The sequence below is a fragment of the Colias philodice genome, chromosome 3, assembly GCF_061535455.1.
Source record: "Colias philodice isolate Cphi_HAF_F1 chromosome 3, ilColPhil1 Martin Lab GWU primary, whole genome shotgun sequence".
Classification (NCBI taxonomy): Eukaryota; Metazoa; Arthropoda; class Insecta; order Lepidoptera; family Pieridae; genus Colias; species Colias philodice.
The window spans coordinates 7,344,261-7,372,224 of record NC_143088.1 but is presented as its reverse complement, the minus strand read 5'-3'; the positions used below and the strand labels follow the sequence as shown (position 1 = coordinate 7,372,224).

The following is a 27,964-nucleotide window of genomic DNA, read 5'->3' as shown; positions in this document are numbered from 1 at the left end:
AGTTACAATTTAAATTGCGACCGCGCGCTTGCTGCGAAAAGTATGATATTTAAAAAGTAATTTTTATATAATACATACTTAAAATATTCCCGCTGATGAACGAATGAATCGCGAAAATCTTCACAATCACAATATCATAATATAGGCATTATATTAACTGTGTAATTACTTACTCTGTGTATGTTTGGGCGATGGTGTAATCTACCCTATTATACTCTGGTGTAATCTGTCTAGTGTCAAATGTCAAATGTTGAACTGTTTAATGTCAATTTTTTCATGTTTGTCAAATCTCAATTTTCGGGCTTTCGAGATCGAGTTTCGACTTTCGGGCTTCGGCTCCGCAGTTGTATGGATATTTTTTTCTAAACAGCACTTTTAGAGTAGTTCCAGTGACTTTTTCCACTTTTGTTTTTGTATTATGCTGTATTAGTACATTTCGCTTGTTTTTATATTTATTTGCAAAAACCCAACTCTTAATATGGTAGGTAAGTTTATATTTTATTCATAAAGCTCGTACATAAAATTTCAATAAGATTGGATGCCACTTTTGGAATACTAAAAATAAATATGACTACCATTGTCCATATTTCAAGTAAAATAAAGATATTAAACTTATCAATAATTATTACTATAATTTTGTTTACATTGTTTTCAAGTATAATTTGATTTATAGCAAATTATTTTGTATTTTTATACATGTACTACATTTTACACCTACAGGCAAGTTGTGAAAATAATATGTCGGAAAACAGCAAGTTTGCTCTTCCTGTACGCAGTGATGGCGACAACAATGTTTTGTCGATGATCTATATATTCTTCAAAAAGGTAATATTTATTAGCAAATGTATACAGCATACCACATTTGTTGTTTCGTTATCTTTATAATTAAAAAATAAAATTGAATATCAAGTCTATAAATAATGTTAGAAATAAACTTCTCGTTTTCTACATAACACTTGTATTCAATTCATTCAAGGTTCACATTGCCATATAAACACAGTTCAAGTAAGTGGTGAGTCATAGAAGACATTGAAATGGTTTGAACCAATGCTTGATGCTTATTCATTCTTAAGGAATTCAAACCATTATGATATAATACATAAACAATGATAATAATGTTAACTAAACAGTTAAAGTTAACATGTTTTTATGATAATTAAAATGATGTTCAAGTAATTTATCACTTTTAGGTGTCTATAGTTGGTGCAGTATACTTAGTTGGTTATATGCAATGGAGTGTTGCTTGGCTGATTGGACCAGTGGTACTTTCCGTCCTTAGGGACCAATGGCGTAGAGAGAATGAGTACAGGCGAAATATAGCTAAAGTTGCAGCTATCTCCTCAGAAAAGGATGTTATTCTTGCAAGACTGGATGATCTACCAGCTTGGGTATATTATATTTATTATTTAATTTATATAATAAAGTAATAATTTATAAAGTAGCCTAGGAATAATCTCTATCCCATTTTGTTTTCTATTCAATTGATGCACAAGAAATCAAACAATTTTATTTAAAAACTCAATGTATGCTCTTTGATATTTGATCAGCCCATATTAATTCAATATTTAACGTAATTACCAAAATGAACACTGACCCGTTAATGGCATTAATTTTTTTTTATTTTTAGGTATTCTTCCCTGATATAGAACGAGCTGAATGGTTGAACAGGGTTTGTAATTAGTATAAATAAAACAAACAGTATTCTAAAATTATAATAATTTTATTTTTCAAAATTCAATGTCTATTATAGATCCTGCTTCAAGTATGGCCCAATGTAAACTACTATGCAAGAACCTTACTTAAAGAATCTATTGAACCAGCTGTGGCTGAGAGTTTAAAGAATTATAAATTGAATGGGTTTAAGTTTGAACGCATGATCCTTGGGACCATTGTAAGTATTTTATTTGTACTTTATTTATTTAGGTAATTTATTACTATGTATTACAGTTTAGACTATATCAAAGTTGTTTTTTGATAACTGTTGCCAAGTTCCCTAATTAACCTAAATTAATAAGATAAAAGTTATTAAGCATGATAATAGTAAATTAAATTGTAATAAATATATTTGAGACAATCTTTACTATTTACAGGCACCAAGAGTTGGCGGCGTTAAGGTGTATGATAAGAATCTTTCGAGAAATGAAATCATTATGGATGTTGACTTGTTGTAAGTTTAATCTCATATATGTACTTTATGAATAATGAGGTAAAGTCACGGTGGTGATAACGGTTTCTAGTTTATTCCATGCTAATTTGTAACTATTCCAATCAAAGGAAGTGGTAAATGATAACGAATTTCGATTTATTTTTTCCTGCATGATAATTATAATTAATTCAAACTTTAATATGACAAACACAAAAAATATGTATTTATATATATTTTTATTAATATAATTCAGCGCCCAAATTAAAATTTTAAACGCGATTTACGACTTATATCATTTAATCCGAGCACTTTGCAGAGAGCATGGTTGCAGGGTTGCATTAAAACTACATAATACTCGCGTAAAATCAATCACAGGTGTATACTTACTATAATTTTTATTTTTGTTATACTTAACTATCAAATCTTATTAATTTTTTAACTATAAATAAATTAACTATAAATCTTATCTACTTGTAAATTTCAATTCAAATTGTATTATTCGGACAATATTACTTTACAATTCCAGGAAAAGTAAATGGAAAAAAGAGAATACTACAATCAATGTTATCATGATTGTAAAGGTTTATTTTTTGTTTACAGTTATGCGGGTGATTGCGACATTTCGTTCGTCCTTCAGCGTATTAGAGGTGGAATTAAAGATCTGCAGGTAATGTAATGACTAATGAGCAAAGATATATCTGTACTGAAAATTGACGAATTGTTTGTTTATACGCGTTAATCTCTACTGCTAGTTGGATTAAAAACATTGTTTGATAGCCTAATGTTGGTACAAGGTCACAAATTTCAAATGGAATGGTGATTAATGATCTCAGCTATTTTTATGATTTAATGCATTGAATATTTTTATTAATTAATATTTATCTACATAAATATTCGCCTCGTCTTTTTGTTTTTAAAAATTTATTAGTTATTAAAACTTTTATTCTTGGGTTATGCGCCTACAATTTGTTACCAGTTTATTTTTGTTTACATAATATAAGATATCTATTTTGTTTTTTTAATAATAAATTAATTGAATTTAAGCTTCACGGAATGGCGCGTGTTGTTATGAAGCCTCTCATTTCCAAGATGCCCTTGGTGGGTGGCCTTCAGATATTCTTCCTCAATAATCCGTCTATTGACTTCAACCTTGTTGGAGCCGCCGATGTTTTGGACATGCCAGGGTTTAGGTAATAAAAATGATTACATTCAAGAATTTTATGACTGATATAAATACCTTTTTTTCTTTTTCTATAATTGAGCACATTGATCAATTTTATGCAATTTTTGACTCAAAATTGTTGAACTGTTATGATATAGTTAATGTTAAAACATAACAGTGACATCCTGCGTCGTTGTATTGTGGAACAAATCGCGAAGATGATGGTGCTACCTAACAAACTGCCGATAAAGCTCAGTGATGAAATACCCACTGTCGATTTGAGGATGCCTGAACCTGAGGTACAAATAATATTAAACTAAAACATAATATTATGAATTCTTATTAGAATTTTAAACATTCAGATAAATATAATTTTGGATGGAAAATGCCGCCTTTCTTTTGAGCGAATTTTTTTCCATTTAAAATCTTGTATAGAACTAGTATACTTAAGACATAAGTTATCATTATCAATGAATGAATGTTTCATAAATGCTTATAAAGTGGAATCATATTGGTAAAAGTTTTATTTTATTTCAGGGTGTTCTTCGAATTCATTTAGTTCAAGCTCAGAATCTCATGAAAAAAGACGTATCTATGATAGGTATGGTGTTCCTGGTAAAATGTATCATATGAACGTTTGACATAATTTTTGTCGTGTCAAACTTTGTTATGAAACTTACTATGTATTATTACTATAGTCCTTTTCACCTATGATGATTCCTGTGACACTTCATCGTGTTCCGAATTACGAATTTTATGTTTAAAAAGTCAAAATAATTTTAGTACATAATATTTTTATTTTATGGCGGCATTATTACCAAAAATATAAAAATGAAACATCTTAAGCTTATAAATCAAAAACAGTATTGTTTAGTTTAATATAATGAAAAATAAAATAAAATAACACAAAAATATAATACCTACGCAATTCGTGTACATGAAATGGATCGTTGAAAAATCATAGAGTTGGAAAATCATATAATCGGCGCCCATCTTGTGATCGTTTGTCAATCGAGTCAATCGTCTGTACGAGTGCGTCAGCCTTGTATGCATTTTTATATTGATACTTTACGTGGTATTCTGTTATTGTTACTAATTGTTATTGTTGACTTTTTGTTGCTGTTGTTTGCTAAGTTTCCTTAGTTAATTGTTGGCGAAATGCCGAAAAAACTAATTTTGGTACTTTATTCAAATCGATTTCATTTCCATATAGAATATTATCGATTATCGGAAACAATTGATACGATTTCAGTAACCGACATCTCTACACGTGTCAAAAATCGATGTGTCACAGAAATCATCTTAGGTGGAAAGGACTATAACTATAAAGTTATCTATCACATTTTCACATCTAAGAAATTCCATAATGGAGAAGGGCTATACATTTTTTTAAAGCTAAGTGCTAATTTATTCAGTCAGAATGATCTAAGGCAAGTAAATTTTATCAAAAATATCACATTAAATTTATTTGACATCGACAGGGAAGGGTAAGTCTGACCCTTACGCCATCATAACGGTCGGCGCCCAGCAGTGGAAAACAAAACATATTGATAACGATGTTAACCCTCGCTGGGACTACTGGTGTGAGGTAAGTTATTACATTTTTGTATATGAAATTTCTTATATTTTGCACTGGTAATGGGTAGTGCACTTTAAATAATAACATTAATTATTTTCTTACTATATTAATAAATAGGGATGCATTGGAAACTTCTTTCAAAATTGTAGATCATTTAATTATCTTTTCTTATTTCTTCATTATGTAGGTGAGTAAGTAGTTCCAAGGGTTCAGGATTTATATTTTATATACAAATAATGTTTTCCATCAGTAATTCTCAATATGATGAGATCCTGATACTAAAAAGCATTTATATTTTATTGTGATTAATATTATAGTGTTTCGAAATGCTTAGTGCTAACATTTCTTAATATTTCCTTGTTCTATAGCATGCGCCTGTAGTTTTATTAGTTTTGCATTATATGCACCTAGACATATTTTAATTATTTTGAATACTTATATTTTAATAATTAAATTAAATTAAATGAATGTAAAGTGTGTGACATGTAATACTATTTTTGAAGGATTCCGGTTTAATTCGGTTTTACTAAAAAAATATAATTATTGATTGTAAACTATCTTTTCGGAATATATTTTCTAAACATTCTTCTGATATATATTTGAATTACATCTATGTTTACAAATAATAATATCTGCACATGAGCTTTTTTAAATTTATTCTGGCATGCACACTTAGCTATATCATTTCAAAAGCAAAGCATGAAGTATACTTATAGGCATAATGGCGATTGCTTTTACGAAGACGACGCCTCTGTCCTCTTTATCTCGTACAATTGGTTTTCAAATATCTTATCACCCACTCTTTAACTGACGACCATAAATTTCTAAATAACGGCACATTAAATGTGAATGAATCAGTGGCATCCTTACAAATTCGAATTCGTCAATATGATTTTGTTCTCATATGTAAAGGCTCGTGTAATGCAATCGTTGGGCCAAGCGTTGGAAATAGAAGTGTTCGACAAGGACGATAGCAACGATGATGACAAACTGGGCAGGTGAGTGGCGGTGGCGGTAGGAGCTAGCGCATGGTCGCACCGGGGCTTGTAGTGGGCGCTGGATGTTAGACGCTAGTTAATCGCTTTATGTATGGAAAAAGATGTTTGTTTTTATCATAAAGTAAAAAACTGTCACATGGTTATTCGGAAGTTATTACATTTTTTTTAATGTGTTATATGTACTACAAATCAATGTATGTATAAGATATGTTCAGACTTCAATTATTATTATTTGTCTAGATACACAATCTCTTTTTTCTTACACGCTTTAGCTTTGTCCGTTTTAAGAAATAATATGAGTAAATATTAACCCATTGACCACCGAGCGCCCCGATCGGGGCGCGACACAATAGATTATCTATTGTGTCTGTGATTCCGGGGACTGATGGATTGCTTTCATTCAAATATTATTTCTTTAAACAGACTTAAAATAATTGAACGCTTCAAAGGCTATATGTTTTCTATTATTTTTTTTGGGTAGACTTGTACAGGTGAGATTTTCTATTTTATTTTGATTTAAATATTATTAATTCGATTTAAATGTATTTAATCTCCTCTTTTAGAATAGCCCGTTCATTGTGAACAAAATAAGTTGTAGATATATTTTACAATAGACATAAATAAAATTCAATGGTTGTCTTGTTATAAATATCTAAAAGGGTGGATGTTGGGGTCTGTTAATAATTTCATATTGTGGTTTGTCCTAAGGCGATTATAAGCTCAAGAAAGAGTCAGGTGCTGCAGTGCGAGTTGTGGGACTGGGACCCGGGGATGGGCATTCAGAACGATGATTACCTCGGCAGGTCCGTTACGAATTTAGCGACGACCCTTTTTGTTTTGTTTTGCGTGGTTATTTGTACATCTTAGCACCTCTGTCGCAAGTTATAAATATGCCATAACTTTACATTATTCTCATAAGTGTAGGTACGTCGCATTCATATACTTAGATAATGATATATGAAATCAACTTCGATTGCAGGTGCTAAGATGGTTTTTCACGTATTAGTTTTGCGTTGCAATTACGTGTGGTGATTTTTTGCATTTACAAATTTATCAGAATGGGTGACAACATAACGTGTGCTATAGGGACTAATTATTAATTTTTTATTTACTAATATGTGTTTATGTGTACAACACACTTTCATTTCGCTTATGTATGTACGTATATTATGTGACTGATGACAGTCAATCCTGAGAGACAGCGCGACGCGCGCTACAATTCAGCTTTTCGACTGGGATCGCGCTGGGAAGGACGAACACCTCGGCAGGTCGGTCGCTGTCCAACACAGCGTATACTATCCACAACTGTCTTGATATCACAGTATACTTCGGCTATATTACGACATTCATTTCATGGAATGTTATTTCATAATTAGTAACACTGGAGTTTTAAAAGGAATGGCACGAAAAAGATTGTGTAGTTGTTTAAACAATTGTTAGTATTTATTGTAAGGTTATACGACTGATAATACTGAGAGTTGTTCACAATGTAGAAATAAAGGATTGGTACGCAATTTGGAAATTTTATGCACATAGCTCAAAATCAAATAAATCAGAAATTAAGATATTAATATGTTTTTAATATTCGCTCCAAATCCTATATTGCATTTTATTAATATAATTTATCTAATTGAATTATAAAATGGTTACAGTGAAGTATGCTTAAGGACTGCAATTGGTAATAGGTAGAACATATATTTTCAATTAATTATTAAGGCACTTAGTACCCCATAGAATAGCATCTGCTAAAGAAATCCACCGAGATATACAGTATCTTCGTACATGTACTCATTTCCACTAATTACTACTAACATGTTTTCCACACTGCTCCGCCTACTAATCACTAACACTGTGCTAATAAGTTTCGATGTACAGCAGCTTGGAGTGTTCTTTAAAATTTTTAATAAATATATTAAGTTCTATGTAATATTAAAGTATTCGAAGAAGTATAATGCGAAATATTTTACAGGTGTTCCTTGGATATCTCGCAAGTAGTTCGCGCTGGTCGCCTTGATACAGTAAGCAAAGATTGAAACCTTTTTTTATAATATTTTTTCTGTGTAACTATGTACCTATTACAAAATCTGAACTTTTATTCTAAATTATATTTTAGTGGCAAACACTGCAACAAGCAAAGCATGGCAAGGTCCTGCTGCGTCTATCATGGCACCGCCTTTCAACAAATTTCTCGGATCTGCGTAATGTAAGAAAATTATTTAAATTTAATGATGTGTTGATAATTAAGCCCAATGTTAATATTTCACATTTCTCAAATTTTAATCTTCATTACATCTAGGAAGATAGATAGGTATCCTGTTTCAATCTTCATTATACAATACTGCTGTTTTGTGTGTTACAGGCTCTTACGGAAGCTCAATTGATAAAGAATGCTGAGCTTAGTAGTGCGGTTCTGTCCGTATACATCGACTCGTGCAAACATCTACCTGTGAGTTATGAATCCTAGTTTATTATTAAATTTACTATAAAATTAAGAAATAGTAATTGAATCAATTAATTACAATAAATTGTTAAAGACCATTCTGTACTTACTCACAATATAATAGTTTCTATTACATGGAATTCGGTATGTTATTATTTTTATTTCTATGAGGTATGTAATCACTAATTAAATATAGCAGATATATATATAATATATATTATTATTTTTTTCATTTTAGAGTGCCCGAGCTACGTCTAGACCCGATCCATACCTACAACTGACCGTCGGTAAGAAGACAGAGAACACAGCGGTTCAGATGAGAACCGACAGTCCCGTGTACGAGATCGGTCACTCCTTCCTCGTGCAACATCCTGAAGTTGATATACTCGAAATAAAGGTATAGGTGGATTTTCGAAACATATGTACACACTTATTGAGTTGTTTTTGTGTGTTTAATTTAATTTTCAGTAGTTAATTTCAGATTCAGAAGAAACGAAAGTGTATTAGTTTCGCAATCTTTTACGCAAACGTAATGCGAAATAAAAACGTAGACGTAATGTAGGCTAAATGATAAACTGAAACCCTATTTCACAACATGTTTTTATTATGAAAAGGATTTAGACCAATCTTTTCTCATAAATGAGATAGATTTTAATATTTTCTTTTTCTACAGGTTGTAGACCAGAAGACAGGCAGTTCACTGGGACAGCTTACTTATGGAATAGCGGCCTTACTGAAACAAAAAGATCTCGCCATGTTGACTCAGCCCATCAACTTGCAGAAATCTGGACCAGAGTCGAAAGTACTTTTGGCGCTTCAATTAAAGGTATTTTTTTAAATGTCTGAATATTGCAAAAGACGAATTATACATTTTTTTGATTTCCGATTGGATAACAATAAGGATTTTTAACACATTGTATATTGAGTTGAATATATATATGTATATTTGTACAGAGAGATGTAAAAACTATACTCGAATGGTTTTGTTTGCACTACTAAATGCATATTATAAGTCTCTCATCATAAGTTCCTTACATGACCTATTCATCCATATGTTTTCTGATATCATTATTACTTATTAGAATTTCAAAACATACATATATTCTTATCTATAGATTCTCAAAGAGGCGCTAAAGGAAGCGGATTATGAAGAAGAAGCTCCATACACGCCTGTACCGGAGCCTGTTCCCGCGCCAACTGCGGACATTATAGATGCCGCTAAACCAGCTAACGGCTATGGTGATTATTCCTTAAATAAAAATTAACAGAGATCTTTTTATAACAAATATTAATCGTTTTTTTGAAGAAGTTCTCCCTCCACACATTTGAACTAGTGTTATAATATAGTTCTGGAATGTATTAAATTAAAAAAGCTTCTGTGTTTTTACAGTGCCACCTCCAGCAAACGAAATGAAAAATATCGAAGACGGTAAAGATAACAGTTCAGAAAAGTCGATTCCTGTTGAACAAATCACCCGAGAAATTGGTAAATAATACTTTAAACATTAATTTAGATTATTTTGTTCGTAATTTTAAAACATAGGTATGTATTATAAAAATATTATTATTTGCAGATATTCCGCAAGAAAGCCACCCTCCAGTGGAACGTGAGACTCCGAAACTTGTCCATAGAACGTCATCATTGACCACGTAAATTAATAATTAACATCCATATATTTTTAGTTACTTAAATAAAACACGCGTGTATGCTAATTTTATCTCTAATTCGTAGATCCGCAGGTGAAGCCGGTTTGGGTCGCATCCTATTGTCCCTTCGTTACAGCATGCAAAATCAGATACTTTATGTTGTCGTGCATAAAATTATGTGAGTTTCTATAGAATTTATTCTATTTTTATCACTGATTGATTATATATAATGTATAATCAAGAATAAAATAGGCGGTATATATTTGAATTATCTTAATTAATCACAGGAACATACCGCTGAAGGATCCAACCAATGTGCCTGACCCATATGTCAAATTGTACTTACTCCCTGGACGCTCCAAGGACTCGAAGCGCAAGACTGTGGTAAGATTTTTATAATACTCGTAATGTAATTCTGTTTATAATAAAAATCCCTTATTCTGATTGAATTTAAATTTCACCATATGTAAATTTGTTATACCCTTTGTTGACAACTGCCTCTTATTTATGTGTGTGTTTGTAAAACTCAAAGTAGAACTTCTTAGTTCGATCCCCACATAAAAATATAAAATACAGTAACAATCTAATGTAGCATACATTACTGTCCCCATATTACTCTGCTCAGTTATTACCAGTGTGCACAAACTATGTTATGATGTTACAAAAGTGCTCCTAGAAGAAGGCTAATTGAATAAATAAATGTTTGAGTTTTAATAAACTTGGTAAAGCACGTATGTAGTTATATCTTAATGTTTGTGAATCACGTTTATCCTAGTTTTTAGTTACACTAAGGTAAACGATATTGCTTGGTGTAAAAACAGGTGGTGAAGGACAGTTGCATGCCGGAGTACGACGAGCAGTTCGAGTGGGTGATCCCGTTGGCCGAACTGCACTCGCGGCACGTGGAGGTCACCGTCGCCACGCACAAGGGCTTCCTCGGGGGCAGCCCCGTCATTGGACAGGTAATATAAATGTCTATGCCAATTTTTGTAATTTTATAACTCAAAAATGGGCTCTAGATGAGCCAAACCATATGTTTAGGCTTTGTTCAGACTATTTTAATAGGTTGTCTATGTGAAGTTTGTACTCGGAAATCGGTAGAGCAGTTCTTTAATGTGAAGTTTGTAAAAAATTGGCTTGTTATTTACATATCACATTTTTTGTAACAATGGAAATCAATAAATGGCGGATCGTTTTGTAAATGGGGATTTCGCTCTCAAATTAGCTAGCAAATAATAAAATATTTTTAAAGTGAAACTTTTATTACATCGTCTCAAACTTTTTGGTCTGTGTAGCGCATGTCGCGTGTATCGCGGTATACCTACTCGGCAGCCGACCGACACGCGACATGCGCTACACAAAGCAGTGTTCGGAACCGTTCGAACAGTTTCACTTATACCGTGGTTTCATAAAACCACACAACATTTTTTTTTGTTTGAATAAATGAATTTGATCATAAATTAATACGTAGCAGAGCACGTACCGGGCCGTTAGTATTTATTCATGCAGTCTCGTATGTTACATACATGTATATACTAGAATGCAGTTCAACTGCCGAATACTTAATGGTAAATGAATAAGGAAATAGAATAAAATAAAAATTACGTTTGTGTTGTCAAATACCTACAGAATCCCTAATGTTATTAGTTTAATAATTGTTTCATTAAATTTTCGATGATTTTTAGAAATTATTTAACTCCTTTAAGTATATCCATTGTGGGATTTTATGTCTCATCTCCATGATCGTCTGTGTCCTTTATGCAAAAATATTCAGATAACTTGTAAAAAATAATAAAGACACCATCAGTGATTGTTTTTGAAGTCTTATTTGAGAGTGGTTTATTAATTTTAATATTATAATAATTTCAGGTGATAGTACATCTGAACGAGTATGATTTTAGAGAAGCAAAAACTTTATGGTACGACTTGTTGCCAGAAATGACACCAAGAGATTAACTTTTCATGTTGCTTATGAAAAAAAAATTATGCATTCTATTCTATTTAATTCTCTTTGCTTATTATAGACTTATAAGTTCTCATTTTTAACATAAGAATATATTTTTTGTTTTTGTACTTTTCATATACATATTTTTATTTCTTTTTTAAATTATCTTATTAGATCTATCACTGTTAACGATCTTGTTCAAGTTTGTTATAAATACCGAAATATCATAATTTTCTAGTCAGATTTTATTAGACTTTGTTATGTATCTCTTGCACTTGAATAACATTATTTTGTTTGTAATAATTCAATCTTACGAAATAATCAAATAGCCATTAAATTTATCGATGTTATTAATTATACAACATCATAGACAAATATATTACAAAGAATATGCTTTTAAATTAATTAAAAATGATATGTATGTCCAAACTTGTGCTCTTATGTGTACGCTTTCTTATGAAATAAAGAATTTACAGAAATATATAACCCTTGTTTTATTTTGGTTCAAGTTTATTCCTAAATATTGAATTTGATAGAAATTGTGGGCTCATCTAGTTTAGGGACCACATTATACCAATACAAGCATTTTGTTGTGAAAATGCTCAATAGTTATATTGTTAATTTACATCACTTTATAACTGTGCCATTCATTTTCTATTGTTATTTGTTGTAATAGCAGCTTCAAAAATACGTATTTGAAAATTTTCATCTTTCTAATTACAGTTATTGACATACAACCTACTTTCACACCGACAGATGGTCAGCAGTATCACTATTAGTACCGTTTTACCCCTTTTGGTATGGAATCCAACAAAAAATTGATCCAGATGAGATAGTTGAGATATTAATCATTTCTATGTATAAAATAACAGCTGTGTCCATGCAATATTGACAATGATTCCTTCTTCTACCTTGGTTTTTAAGATATCACTCATTATTTATAGAAATATGTAGGGCTAACTAAATTGGATAATTACTGCATGCACAATTTCAAGAGTTCAAAGTTATCTGCATCCTTCAGATGCCACAAATGCCAATGTCAATTATTTTGAATTGTATCTCTTATATGGTGATAATTTTATAAAGGTCAATTTATTCTAAATGGAGTGGTTTAAATAAAATAATCCAATATCATATAAAATAATTCTTACTATTAGTTCATTTAAGATACAATCAGATTTAACCCTTTGAATGGATTGTATTGTTATAATATTACAGTCTTTAGCACATTTCACACAATTTCTTCCATCATACACTCAACGCTCCAATGTATTTGGGGTGATTTTTTGAGCAATTATTTTCCCATAACCACCCCGTCCACCATCATAATCCGTTCGATATTCATCACGAACCTGGTAATCAATTTATATAATTAATTTGTAGAACTTACTCTACTTGTTGTCATAAAAAATAACAAATATTAATAAGTAAATATGTATCTCATTTGCTATATTTATTACTAGTTGCTCCGCGCGGTTTCACCCCCGTGGCTCCACTCCTGTTGGTCGTAGCGTGATGATATATAGCCTATAACCTTCCTCGATAAATGGGCTATCTAACACAGAAAGATTTTTTCAAATCGGACCAGTCGTTCCCGAGATTAGCGCGTTCAAACAAACAAACAAACAAACTCTTCAGCTTTATAATATTAGTATAGATAAGTACACCACTATTACCTGTCCACCAGTTTTACCACGCCCATATTGTCTTCCTTCTATAAATCCAGCATCCCAGTCACATCTAATAATTCTATCATCTAATCTAGTTCCATTTATGTACCTAGAAGTATAATGTTTTTGTTTTTATATTACTTTTATTTATATTGAACAATTCAGCTTGAAATCATTAATATTCTGAACTGAATGAGAGAACAATAGAGCCTTGCCCCCATTTGCTGGGTAAACTACGAAAAAAGGAACATTCAATATTATATACCTCATACAGTTTTCAGCATCTGGTCTTGCATAATATTCAACAAAGCAAAAGCCACAAGGGGTTTTCTTGTATTTGTCTAGGCCCATTATTACTCTCCGTAAGTCACCGCATCTAGAAAAAAGTTCATAAATTTGTTCTTCAGTTGTGTAAAAAGATAAGTTTCCAATGTACAATGTGGATGAAGCACGTAGTAGCTTTTCTTGCTCGCCTCTTGAACCCTAGAAAAATATAGAAATTTTATGAGGTTCCCACAGTAATGTATTCATTGATATTTGTATACATATGTTTAAAAAAGAAACCTTAAAATGTTGATCTCGGTATGAACTTATTTCGATGGAAGAGCTCATCGAGTCGTAGGTACGTTTCATTTTGAAATTAATTAGAAGCACTTCGATATACGAATACCCTTAAAAAGTGACTCTTTTTGGTAAAAGCACATGAAACTATCACCGAGTTAAAATATTATTAAATCTGCGTCAAAAATAAATAAGGTTACTCAACTTAAAATGCTAAGTGCTAACGCTACGATATCCATCAATATATTATCTGTCACTGTCAGACGTCAGCAGTCAGAGAATTTGACATTACATTGTCATCTGTCATTTAAAAAAATATTCATCATCATCATCATCATCATCATCATTTCCAGCCTTTCAGGACGTCCACTGCAGGACATAGGCCTCCCCCAAAGATTTCCAAAACGACCGATCACCAGCGGCTCCCCGCCACTTTGATCAGGTCGTCTGTCCATCGCGTTGTAGGCCGTCCCACACTGCGACGTCCTGTACGTGGTCGCCACTCAAGAACCTTTTTGCCCCAACGGCCATCGGTTCTGCGGGCTATATGCCCAGCCCAGCGCCACTTCAACTTACTAATACGGTGGGCTATGTCAGTGACTTTAGTTCTTTTGCGGATCTCCTCATTTCTGATTCGATCACGCAAAGAAACCCCGAGCATAGCCCGTTCCATAGCTCGTTGAGCGACGCGAAGCTTTTGCACCATGCCCGCGGTTAGCGACCACGTCTCAGATCCATAAGTCAACACCGGTAACACACACTGCTCGAAGACTTTCGTCTTCAGGCACTGAGGGATTTTGGACGAAAAGATGTTGCGTAGTTTCCCGAACGCTGCCCAGCCGAGTCGGATTCGACGATTGACCTCTTTCCCGAAGTTGGACTTACCTAATTGGACGGTTTGTCCCAGGTAAACGTATTCGTCAACAACTTCGAGAATAGAGTTTCCAACTGAAACCGGAGTGGGCAAAAAAAATATTACTATCATTAAAAAAAGAGAATTATATCTAAATAATTTTATATAGATATATTAATTATATAGATATCTAAGAGTATAGATAGTAATTAGTATCTATAGAGTGCGAACAACCAAGTGGGAACAGTAGGCACAGGTGGGAACAACATGACGTTCCCGCTGCGCGCGCTCGTAGTCGTGGTTGAGTGCTGACGAAGTGCGTTGCTCTGGATTTTTATTCATATCTAGGAATAAACATGGTGAAATGTGCAGTTATATCTTGCAAAAACGATACTAGAAAATACACAAAATTGAAATCCAGTATCACATTTCATCAGTAAGTCGATTGTTATACTTATTTTTATGAAAATAAGTAAAAAATAAATTTGTTTGCCAAGGGAATAAACACTTTATTCTCTTGGCAAACAAATTTAAAATGACATATTTATACTTTATTCATAGGTACATTTCTCCTTAAATAACATATCGATCATAAAATTTACGATACATATATTTATTTACATAACTTATCGATAGCTCGGCACGCAATTGATACCTACCCATCCCTATTTGTCACACACACATCTATATATTATCTATAGCTCAATTGCCTACGATGCGCACTGAGGAATTTGTGCAATACACTCGCTCTATACAAAGCAGATGCCGCATCACGTTCGAAAATTAAAAATTTAGCACCCGCCTCAATTGATTTTTGAGTCAAAAATGACCATGATCGATAAACTGTATGTCTTCGTATGTAAGGTCTTCGTTATGATAGCCTTATTGGCAAGCTTCCATCGTACGGTCTGCCTGCTGGTTTCTGCGCATGGATCTCAGATTTCTTGAAAGACCGGTCGATTCGAGTAGTCGTCGACGGCTGCTCGTCCGACCAATTGGCTATAAACGCCGGGGTCCCTCAGGGAACAGTTCTCTCCGCAACACTATTCCTGCTACACATCAACGATCTGCTGAAACCCGGTATCTATAGGTATGCAGACGATAGCACTGTTGTGGATAGATACGTATCCAACGGGCAACGACCAACGCGCGCGCTAGTACGGCACAAATCCAGTCTCTACGGGAGGCGATGGTCGATCGCTTGAACTTGTCCTTACAGGCAGTCTCCGATTGGGGCGAGGCCAATCTGGTCAATGTTCAATGCGACTAAGACCTAGGCGTGTCTATTTTCCGCTAAACGGAGTCCTTTCAACCTGACTCCGTCTTTCCAAGGTGTATCTGTACCGATAACTGACCACCTCGAGCTTCTTGGTATCACCTTAACGCCTACTCTTAATTTTGGTTCATATACTTCATACATCGAATCAAAACCCAAGTAGCCTCAAAAAAGCTTGGTATTCTGGCGAAGGTGAGAAAGTATTTCAGTCCGGGACAGTTGCTCAATCTCTATCAAGCACAAGTCCGTTCGTGCATTGAATACTGTTCTCACCTCTGAGATGGATCAGCCAAGTACCAGCTGGAGGCGCTTGAGGCGATAGAGAGGCGTGCCAAGAGGCTAATAAACGACGATGAGCTAGTAGGCAAAAAACTCCAGAGCCTCGCCCATCGTCGCAGAGTGGCAAATTTATCGGTTTTTTATCGGATACACTTTGGTGAGTGCACTGCGGAATTGCACGATCTAATTCCGCCATCCCCGTTTTTCCATCGTTCGTCGAGGCGCACAGACTCTAGGCACCGCCATATTATGGTGGACGTTCCATGTACCCGGACAAAGCGGTTCGGATCGACATTCTTCATTCGAACCGCGAGGGACTGGAACATGCTTCCTGAATCCTGAGTCTGTGTTCCCCGACGAGTACAATATGGAGGTCTTCAAGAAAAGAGTGAACAGGTACATTCTAGGAAAGCGCGCTCCATCTTAGGCCACATCTCAGCTTTCCATCAGCCGAGATAGTGGTCAAGCGCTTTCCTATCAAACAATAAAAAAAAATGTCCTTTTTGATACGCACATCATACAAAAAGAGCGCAAATTTAAAATTCTTATGGCTTTTTACTTTGAAAATTAAAGATCGATAATGAAATAGCACCCCAGTCTCTATTGTACATTTTTTTTAAATAAAAAGTAGGTACAATAGAGACTTCTGTGAACCGAAACTTATATGCTTTATAAAATAAATTGTGTCTTACGGGTGCTTACGGCTCTGGGATCTTGGACCACGATGCACTATACATATTTGTAAGTAACTAGGTTCTAAATAAAACAATACAACTAGGTAACAAAATCGTATATTTATCATTGAATTTGTCGCATACAAATTTAAATAAGTACTCCGATATAAATTGGGTAGCTAAATTAATAGCCTATAGTCTTTTTAAAATTTATTTGTTCTTATAAATACAATCTTACATAAACTTCTCGTGATTCTACTCGTATTTCTTAAATATTAATATGCGTGTAACACAATACTGAATGCATTTATTATATGAATTACCTATAAGCACCTATAAGCTAAAATAATTTAAGTAGATAGTAGATTGATTTAATAATCGATCATTATTATTAAATTAAGTATTGCTTGAATAAAATATTTTTTTCAAAGGTACTTAACGTTGGATACGTTAACAATTATTTATCATAATATAATAAACTTATCTATTAAATTGTTAATCTCTCGGTTAAACTTTGGCACGTCTAAGATATACAAACAGTGGAATGGATCTTGAAGATCACGATATGAATCTTGGGATCTCTAAAGTATTTAGTCTCTTAAAATAACTAAAGGAATTGACAAGTTCTTTTGATAACAGGTTTTTTTCGAAGCGCAGCACGTACAGCCTCTTCAAAGACTTCATGCATGTTCACTCGTTCCAGCGCGGAACATTCCACTAGTTGAGCAGCACTGTAATGAATTATATACTTCATATTAAAATGAGTACACGTTTAAAATATAAATATTAAATATATATTTACAGACAAAACTACTATGAAAGCACTAGATTCTTCTTAACATTATTCAGAGTGAAGACAATACAAGTTAGGTATGTCTTTGTTTTTGCATGGGCATCCGTTAAATTGAACACTTTTTAACATTTCAAACTTATGTAAAGTAATATACATTACATATGTCGTTATCTATAGTAGGTACAACCATACACTAAAATTTATATATTCTACTAAATCAATTGAAGCTAACTACCTAGTTAAAATCTGTAAATTACAATTTACAACCTGCATTATAAATTACAGAAGGTAGGTATAAATTAATCTACGTGAATACGTAGCTTGTGTAACATCATTAGTGCTAATTCATTTCATCAAATTAAATAATAAATAAAAAAGGAAATGATGATAGATTACATTGTGTTTATAATAAAATTCAAAACGATTCAGTCATTAAACAGCTACTCGGGCTGTATCTCAGTTTGCAGCACTATCGGCGTACGATAATGTTTCTGATAACACAGCTGCCGGCGCGCGTTCGCGATATGATATTCCAACATAGCTTCAAATGTTTAAAGGATTTTTATTTAAAATGGTGAACATACTTATTACTTTATAAGTTTAAAACCGTTTTTAGCCATAACCAATAGTCATAGATAAAAATGTTAAAAACGACATTGGTAGTTATGTGGATAAATTAGTTGTTTTAACTTTTGAGTGATGCGGAATTATTTTTGTATATTTTGCTTGAAATATAATAATTAGTTTCTATAGATAGGAATATAATTGGCAGGATAATCATTGCTCAACACTAAATTTCTAGATTTATTTAGTGTTGAGTAATGATTACCTATAGACCTATTGAAATCTTATTTGGCAACAGACTTACAGCTTTGAACTTTGAATCAAGTGACGTCAGCTAGGAAAGGATTTTGGGACAATGCCAGAACTAATTTAATTTTGACAATCCTAAATACATTGAATTCTTACCGGATTTTTTTCTTTAATTGCTTTCCTTCCTGAGTTGTGATGACAGCTTTTCCTGATGACCTTAAATCAGTTTTTGTAGCTGAAAGAATATTTAAATTGGTATATACTATATATGTATGTATAAAAATAAAAATATTACAGCTGATGTGTGCTTTTGCATCTTATTTAAGAATTAGCTTTCCCAGACCCCAGTAAATATTGTACTACTACGACATCAAGCATGGCAACAAGTATTTCTAAATATAATTTCTAAACATAATTATAGAATATAAATCAAATCATAGAAATACATAATGATACAGGTACCTACCTACTACTTAGTAGGAGTAGTACGTAATGTAAGCAAATATTCGGTGAACTTATTGTAAATTAAGTTATATTAACATATTAATTATTTAGCAATGTTACCTATGAAGAGAATATGGTATTATACATACCAACAAGAACTATAGGTACAGAGGAACTGAAGTGTTTCAATTCAGGATACCATTTGTGAATAACATTTTCGTAGGATGATCTACTGCCAACTGAATAACAGACCAAGAAGCAATTCGTCTAAAACAAAAATAAACATTAATTTTATGTAAAAAATATGATTTATCTAGGTAGTTATATTAATCTAAGGCAATAATAAATACATAATTTAAGTTTAAAAACCTTTATTCAATAGGGAAAGGTGTAGCACGCGTGTAACAAATTAAACTATTCTTACACTGTTATATGATAACGGCCTCAATCTTTCATAATCCTCCTGGCCGGCTGTGTCCCATAGCGCCATCTCGATCTCTTCGCCATCGACTGTAATATGTCCCACGTAATTGTCAAATCTAAAAAAAGGATATATTATTATGTATTTTTAAGTAGGTACAGCACTGCTGCGTTTGCTAAATAAACGCTTCGATCATAATATGTCGAACTTGATGCTGTTTGTTTTGTATTATTGGAGTTTTAGCAGTTTTTAGCGTTCCTAACTAAACTATTTTATATTGAAAGTTTTCCTTTTTTATAAACTAAATTTCAAATCTGACTTCATCCCCTAACTAATAGTTCGATGGACTGGAAAATAAAGTCATGACTCCATGTCAGTCAGTCATGAGCCGGGTATCAAAAATTAATAGCTTATAACGTTGACAAAGACTTCTTTTTCATGCTTATAAATATTTATAAGGGATTTTCAACCATTATATAATTAAATTAATTGAATAGAATACATAATTCTGCTTGATGAGCAGCATCGAATGCTACCTACCTAACCCGTTTACCTATATACAAGTTGCGGTTAAACAGTAGGTAAATAGATATTGATTGATTTATAGTTGTCCTTCCGCGCAGACATATATAATTTAATAAACGTGCAAAATTAAGTAATCATGTAGATTTAATTAATTTTAAATAAAAATATGTTAGGTAGACAGACTGAAACGACAAGTTATTGCAATTTGAATACCTATAATAACAATGCAAATCGGTTACCTACGGTCATTGACTACAAATGCGTAGGTCCTTGGAATGTGATACAGAGATGGATAGCAAGGAAGTCTATAAAGCGTTAGTAGGCGTGTGTCCAGTTTCTTAAGGAGGAAGTCACAGGCTCGTACAATACAACAATGTTGTCGCGTATTTGACTTTATAAATAGAAAAATCTGTTGCTTTTAACTCAATGAAATCATTCGACACAATTTGCAATGGGAAATGTCTTCACATCTTTTATTACTGAATACCTAGATGTAAATTTTCGTATGGCTTTTTTTTATTTCAAAAAATATAGATACCACATAGACCCATTTACACAGTAGAGGCAGTTAGATCCTACGGAATAGCAATATGTCGGCATGCTGCCATACGAAAAACTATAAATAGGTAGCTATAGTTAGGTCTTTATTATTATTATGATGCTGCCAAATTAAATCTCTTTGTTTCAGAAGATACTAAGTACCTACCTGTTATTATTGTAAAGTAGGTACCCAGTTTAATTGCAATATTACGCTATATAATATCAATATTTCGATTTGTGGTCGATGAGAGACACTTAACCCCGATTTGATTTGCGAGATATCAACACAATTCTTATAGATACATTATATCTATGTATAATGCCGCAATATATCATTCTTAGCTTCACCACAAGCATAAAAGTTATTAAACACAACAGTCGATTCCTGGTCGGCGGTAACGGCTTGATCTTGAACTGCAAGTACCTATACTTACTTAAATAGTTTCATATAATTATATATCCGTCTTTTCTATATATTGATCTTTAGTCTTAAACTTAAATTGAGAAGGTAGGTATAATACCTACCTGATAAGTTAAAACAGAAAAGTCAATAAAACGCTACAAAATATGTGTGTAAATGCAAGTAGGTATATAGGTTTACTTAGTATACCTATATTTAAAATAAATATTAGGTAAGTACTTTAAAATATTCATTCCTCGATCATTTACCTTACTTTTCCCTTCGGTCATACTTTTCCACTAAATTGTGTAACAATTGCGTACATACTTAAGTACTTAGGTATTAATTAATTACAATGGTCAACAAATTAAGAAAAAAATAATTGGTGCCGAGATATAGTTTGCCGAGATATAGATTGTACATATGTATTAAACTAGGTTTAATGAAACAGTTTGTAAAGGCAAAAATGGGCAATGTTTTTCCTATATCATTAAAAAATTCCTAATTTGAGCATAGAAAAGATAAAAGGGTGTATTTTCAATGGCCCACTAATAAGAACGTAAAAGATGATTTCGTAAGTTCAATGACTATAGTTTGGAACTACTTTCCTGGACTTCGAGTTATTATGAACTTTCTGGGAAATAAAAGGTCAAGTAACTACACTGAAATTGTCAAAAACAGGCTAAATAATTTTAAAAACTTTGGGTGTAACATGTACATAAAGTGCACTATCTCCAGAGTCATCTCGATCAATTCCCAGAGAATCTGGGATCCTATATTGAAGAACAAGGTGAGCGGTTTCACCAGCCCCCCTAGTCAAGTGGCTTTCTGTTAGCGTAGCGTTCAATAGAATAGACTACGAATGTATTCAGAGATTGACGTAACCAGTAGATACGTTTATCTACAGCCTACGTCAATCTCATACATTCGTAGTCTATTCTATTGAATGCTACGCTAACAGAAAGCCACTTGACTAGGGGGGCTGGACCTTAAAACCATGGAAGAAAGGTACCAAAGTCCAAGGCCGATGGGATCAGGACATGATGGCCGACTACTACAGGGGGATACAATGTGATAGCAGCCCCCCTAGTCAAGTGGCTTTCTGTTAGCGTAGCGTTCAATAGAATAGACTACGAATGTATGAGATTGACGTAGGCTGTAGATAAACGTATCTACAGGTTACGTCAATCTCATACATTCGTAGTCTATTCTATTGAACGCTACGCTAACAGAAAGCCACTTGACTAGGGGGGCTGTTCTACTACGCCTCATTCTCGAAAGTCGCGAAAAAGAAAGTTTTTGAGCACCTAACAATGTAATAAATGCCGTTTTTTTATGAAAATATTTATTTTTCTTTAAAAATCAATATTTGGAAAACTACACGTAGGAAATCAATATTTTTGCCATACATGTAATAAGTAAAAGGTCTAATTACAGCTTCTTGGCACCACAACCACTGTTGACCACTGTTATGTGCGTACGAAATTATTTTAGTAGACCGTACAGAGCATTAAACCAACCGGAGTGTCATAGCGGTTTTATAAAACTAGTTCTTAGTTTATTTTCTAAAGAGCGCGCTTCTGGCACTGGCCAGCCGCTGCCGCGGCACTAAACAATAAACAAGTTCTTAAAATATTTTGAATTTTTTACTCCCTATATTTATACGATCTGGCCAAATGTGGATGACAAAATCGTGAAACACTGACTCAAACGATCAAACTATGTTGGCCACATCATGAATTATGCGACCATATTTTCATAAAATGATCAATCATTCCATGAAATAGCAATATGGCCACGACACATACACATACATCCTCACAAACTTTTGCATTTATATTATTAGTAGATTAGGATAGGTAACTAATAACTATTTAAATCTGCGGAATAGGTAAAATATACCTAGATAAAATATCATTAATATCATTAAGAAAAATCAAGGATAAGATTTTAAAATATTTTCTCAAATATAAAGAACGAGTTACTTAAGTAGTTAGTGATAACATATTTAAATTGGCCATTGATTAGGTCACGGTTACCAATTCGTATAAATTTATAACTTCCGTATAAGTACCTAGGCTTACAGAATTACGTAATGTTTGAATTAATAAGTAGGCCTATACCTACTGACCTGCCTTATTAGCTGGGTCCACACCGGACGATCCACCGCGATCCGATCGCGCGCGGCAGGCGCGCGATCCAAAGATGCGGGCGGTGTGGACGTGCCGCGCGCGATCCATGCACGCGTTTTGGAGCGCGCGCTCCCTACCTCGTGCGATCCGTTAGCGGGCGGTTTTTGTACCCGCTTCAAAGGTGCCTCAGCTGCGTGATGCGCGCGGTGTGGACGGTTGTGTTGGATCGCGCGATCCACCTCACCATGGAGTCATGGACATCTCAGAAAGTCGAATATCTCAAATTTATTAGCATTCATTCTTGCAAAATTGTGTTCAACTTCATCTGAAACTAACTCTGCGTACAGCTGAGTCCCAGATGCCAATCGATTTTTATAAAATTGTTTCACCCAAAACCGTCGATTTCTTTTATTTGATTTTTTGCGCAAACATTTCAGTATAATAAAAGTTACTGCTGCAACGGCAAGACGCCGCCGTTGTACGTGTGACTCCATATTGTACAAGAGTTAGACTGGCTGCAGAATCACGGATCGCCTTAGGATCACTTGGAGCGCATATTTGGGATCGCAAGTTTTTAAAGTGGATCGGCCTAACATGATCCACGATCCATGCTCCGCGATCCTGGATCGCGGATCGCGGGATCACTGGATCATCCGGTGTGGACCCAGCTATTCAGTATTCTGCTACTAGCTGTGCTCCGCGGTTTCACCAGCATTGCTCCGCTCCTGACTCCTGACTCCTCCATGACACTTTTAAAAATTCGTTATATCATATGAATGGAATATCCAATTCTTTTCATTTAAAAAGTATTTTGCTGGTATTGAAACAGTCTATAATAAAACATCATTTAATGGGATAAGGATTAATATATGTGTATGGAATAATGGATAACATGGTTTGATTACTGTCGGCACTTCTATTTACTTTGAAAACGTAAAAAAGTTGTTGTAGTAACATAACTACTGAAGATGGATATATGGTATCGCGGACTTTCTTGTAGATATTGATCCATTCTATATAATACCGTAGAACATTTTTTTGTTCTATCTTCAATAGATTCCGCAGCGCACGCGATGACAGAAGTTTTATTGAGGATTTTTTTACACCTTGGGTTACATTATTGCATTTTTGGTAAGGATCTCTAATTTTTTTGAAAATGCAATATAGCCTATGTTGCTCAGTAAAGATGCAGCTTTCTAATGGTGAAAGAATTTTTGAAATCGGTCCAGTAGTTTATGCGTGAAAACCATACATACATACATACCTACTTACAAACTTTTCCTCTTTATAATATTAGTATAGATTAGTTGTATACGTAGTATATTATTATTAGTCTGTGGTATTAGTATAGATTTTGAACTACATACTTTCAGATCACGGGAAAAAACTGGAAACATTTCAAGATCTGAAGATGAAGTATTGGCGTAGGTAAGGCTGAAAAATTATAGCTTTCTGATTCTTTCCGTTTTGTTTTTCAAATAGTAAATAAAAATTAAATGAATAATCACGATTACCGAGTATTAGGTACCTATGTTATTATATGCATCTTACAATCACTTTAGCAAATTATTTGTTTGTTTTTGTGATCGTATCTCTTGATGACTGAAGTTGTTTGTAATTGTCTGCTAACTATATATAACGAAAGATTATGATTAAAAATAAATTGTTCCATAAGTCTGTCGTCTAGATGTAGGTACAAAAACTCGTTTTATACGGAAAACCAGTACGTAGAGAATGACGTAGAGTGAATATTTTTTAGTAATAACACGTAATAACTTTATAATAACCCCATAATAATAGTATAACAGTTGACTAGTCAAAGAGACGGCTAGAAAGCTGAAGCTACTTCAATCAAAGAAAATTTAATGATTTTGTCGCTTTATGACGTTAGTCTTAATTTATACCCAATAAATAATATAACTATGATTAAACTGATGATTCATACTAGGTACCTAATGTGTTGATAAAATATTTATGAAGTCATAGAAGGAAAATAACTTAAATCAATCGCACAAAATATAAATTTACCTATACTTAATACAGTAGTTGTAATTGGGTGCAGTCATTTTCCACACAACATTTGTAAGAGATAACGGCGTAATCGCATCACCTGTTAATTTAGACACGTACGGAACGTCAGCGTTTACTGACCCGTTGACCTATAGGCAGCTCTGCAGCAGTAGGTCTTTATTCGGATTAACTATTTTACAATTAATAGAGCCATGTACTTACACTGTTGGTACATATTCCTTTGGAAACTCGTTCCTTGTGTACACGTAAAGAAGGCATGTTTTGCCCACCATACCATCTCCGACCACTGTAACCTTCAGTCTTTTCGCCGTTCCCATGGTTTACACAACGACATTCGAAAATGTATACACACAAAATCAATAGCAATGCCAATTGTTTTAACACTTGATTTAGTCAGTAACGTTGCATGTCGAATTTTAGCGATAACTCCTCAACCGGTAAGACAAATCACTCCTTAGCGGCTCTTATCATTTAGTGATGTAATGATCTTATCACACTTGTAGAAATATTTACGATAACGCAGCAATGTTAATTGTAACGGAGCGCGCGCGCACTGTTTCGCGGATGAATGCAAAATGGTCGTGACTCGAAGTCTCGAACATGTCTCGAACATAGTATAGCTGTTGGAATTGGAATGATTCAACTCGGTATTTGTCAAACGATGAATAGTAGCTGCGTCAAGCGTAGGCGCAAGTAGCCACCGCAAGCCTCACTCGATAGATCGATATAATATTAGGTAGGTACTCTTAATAATTTATTCAGTGTGCGTCTTCTGACCAAAGTTTTCGAACAAATGAAATAACGTCAAACAATCGTCGCGCTTACCAAAAGAAGCAAAGCAAAAGGAGCAAAAGGCGTCAATTATTAGCTCACATATTGTTATATTACTGTTACCTACTTGCTACCCTACTGTTATTTCAAAGGGAAATAATAAAACGAACGACTTAATAAAATAAGCTAGGGCCTAGGTACTGATGTTTTAATAACTTGATCGGTATGAATTTGAGTAAGCGACAAATAAACTAAGTAGGTAAATAAGCAACCAATATTGGTTGAAAATAAAATATAGATTAAGTGTATGTACAAGCATCCAAAAGTGGATTGTGATTAATAAATTTGAGATATGAGAGACTAAATTCAGACGGAACGTATTTTCATATGCCGCGTAACCGCTACCTTTAGTAACCGCTGCGCGTGCCGATCTAGTGCGGCCTATTGACTATACAGTTGCGACTTGCGTGTACAACCGCTATGGTTTTATTAAATGGTGAAAAATTATAAACCAATCCAAAACATTATAGTCTGTAATAAAGAGGCAACGCGACGGTACCCAGAGTCTGTTCTTCTGACTTCTGGCCTGTGAGAATGCAGGACAGTTCCTATAAAGTGATTTTCCTTTAAAGTTATACCACAGCGCAGTTATAACCACAGTATTACAGTGGTATAACTTTAAAGGAGAATCAACATAAGTACGTCACAATAATAATAAAGGACAACGATCAACGATCAACAACGCGTATGCCGCTTCTTCCTCAGTAACCGCTGCGCGTGCCGATCCTAGTGCGGCTGAGTGCGGCCTATTGACTATACAGTTGCGACTTGTGTGTACAACCGCTATGGTTTTATTAAATGATAAAAAATTATAAACCAATCCAAAACATTACAGTCTGTAATAAACAGGCAACGTGACGGTACCCAGAGTCTGTTGTTCTGACTTCTGGCCTGTGAGAATGCAGGCCAGTTCCTATAAAGTGATTTTCCTTTAAAGTTATATACCACAGCGCAGTTATAACCACAGTATTACAGTGGTATAACTTTAAAGGAAAATCAACATAAGTACGTCACAATAATAATAAAGGACAACGATCGACGTCAAATGTGGCTAAGAACCTGTTGGGTCTGACGGGAAGGAAAAAGTAAATATTATGTACCTACTTGATATTTTAGTTTTATAGCAATTCAAAAGCTATATATATAAAAATAAAACCGGCCAAGTGCGAGTCGGACTCACGCACCGAGGGCTCCGAACAAACCTACTTTTTATTGAGTTGTTACTCAAAAATGTATGTTTTAGAAATTTTTCTTTTATTTGTGCTATAAGACATTGTTTTTTTTTAAACAAATTTCAGGACTCTGTGTTCACGGGAAGTACAGTGTAGGTTTTGATTCCCTTGCAAATATTTAATTTGCAGCATAAACGGCTGTATCTTTTGATTGCGTTTTTTTTACGTTTAATTTTTTCACAGCATCAAGAGACCATAGACAGGAGTACATTCGATATAAATTTCAGCTGGATACCTCCACGCGTTGCTGAGAAAAAGGGTTTTGACAGACAGACAAGACAGACAGACAGACGGACAACAAAGTGATCCTATATTATGTTCGTTCCAAGGGTTCCGTTTTTTTTTCCTTTTGTGGTTCGGAACCAAAATTTTACTCTCAACGCGCCTAAAGAAGTTTAACTTCAAAAATTTTAAAGAATGGAAAAAAACGTGACGGGATTCGAACCCACGTCTTTCGCCATTCCGGGACGACGGACGCCTTGACCTCTCGGCCACGGGCCACCCGTGATCCCGTCAGAGCAATCGAATTTATTCTATTCTTTCGGTTTTGTCTCTAAAGGTCCAACCGCACT

The 27,964-nt window shown here is 33.9% G+C and overlaps 3 protein-coding genes across 6 annotated transcripts; 1 reads left to right on the top strand and 2 right to left on the bottom strand.

Moving 5' to 3' along the window:
• Positions 1-340: 340 nt before the first annotated feature.
• On the top strand, positions 341-12,395 carry Esyt2 (extended synaptotagmin-like protein 2). Of its 4 annotated transcripts, none has more exons than XM_089714520.1 (24): positions 341-481; positions 721-825; positions 1,191-1,388; positions 1,628-1,669; positions 1,751-1,891; positions 2,091-2,167; positions 2,747-2,813; positions 3,191-3,336; positions 3,487-3,607; positions 3,846-3,909; positions 4,790-4,896; positions 7,071-7,153; positions 7,855-7,903; positions 7,999-8,088; positions 8,245-8,331; positions 8,564-8,722; positions 8,999-9,151; positions 9,441-9,564; positions 9,716-9,811; positions 9,900-9,975; positions 10,058-10,150; positions 10,260-10,356; positions 10,794-10,934; positions 11,842-12,395. In XM_089714520.1, the coding sequence occupies exons 1-24, from the start codon at positions 479-481 to the stop codon at positions 11,926-11,928; spliced, it is 2,406 nt and encodes an 801-aa protein (XP_089570646.1). In that variant the 5' UTR covers positions 341-478; the 3' UTR covers positions 11,929-12,395. The 4 variants fall into 4 exon arrangements, with proteins under 4 accessions (XP_089570646.1, XP_089570647.1, XP_089570644.1 ...); XM_089714521.1 differs by lacking the exon at positions 7,071-7,153 and adding an exon at positions 6,594-6,688 and having other exon boundaries at positions 341-485; XM_089714518.1 differs by lacking the exon at positions 7,071-7,153 and adding an exon at positions 6,594-6,688 and having other exon boundaries at positions 11,842-12,394.
• Positions 12,396-13,046: 651 nt separating this feature from the next.
• On the bottom strand, positions 13,047-14,399 carry Cbp20 (cap binding protein 20). The gene is made up of 4 exons (XM_089714527.1): positions 14,152-14,399; positions 13,853-14,070; positions 13,594-13,696; positions 13,047-13,269 (listed from the first exon to the last, which is right to left on the bottom strand). The coding sequence occupies exons 1-4, from the start codon at positions 14,218-14,220 to the stop codon at positions 13,174-13,176; spliced, it is 486 nt and encodes a 161-aa protein (XP_089570653.1). The 5' UTR covers positions 14,221-14,399; the 3' UTR covers positions 13,047-13,173.
• A 2,932-nt stretch (positions 14,400-17,331) lies between these two features.
• Positions 17,332-26,142, bottom strand: RhoL (Ras-like GTP-binding protein RhoL). Its single transcript, XM_089714509.1, has 5 exons — positions 25,531-26,142; positions 19,705-19,819; positions 19,430-19,547; positions 18,993-19,071; positions 17,332-17,961 (listed from the first exon to the last, which is right to left on the bottom strand). Exons 1-5 carry the CDS (start codon positions 25,644-25,646, stop codon positions 17,838-17,840), a joined length of 552 nt encoding a protein of 183 aa, XP_089570635.1. The 5' UTR covers positions 25,647-26,142; the 3' UTR covers positions 17,332-17,837.
• Between the last annotated feature and the right edge of the window lie 1,822 nt (positions 26,143-27,964).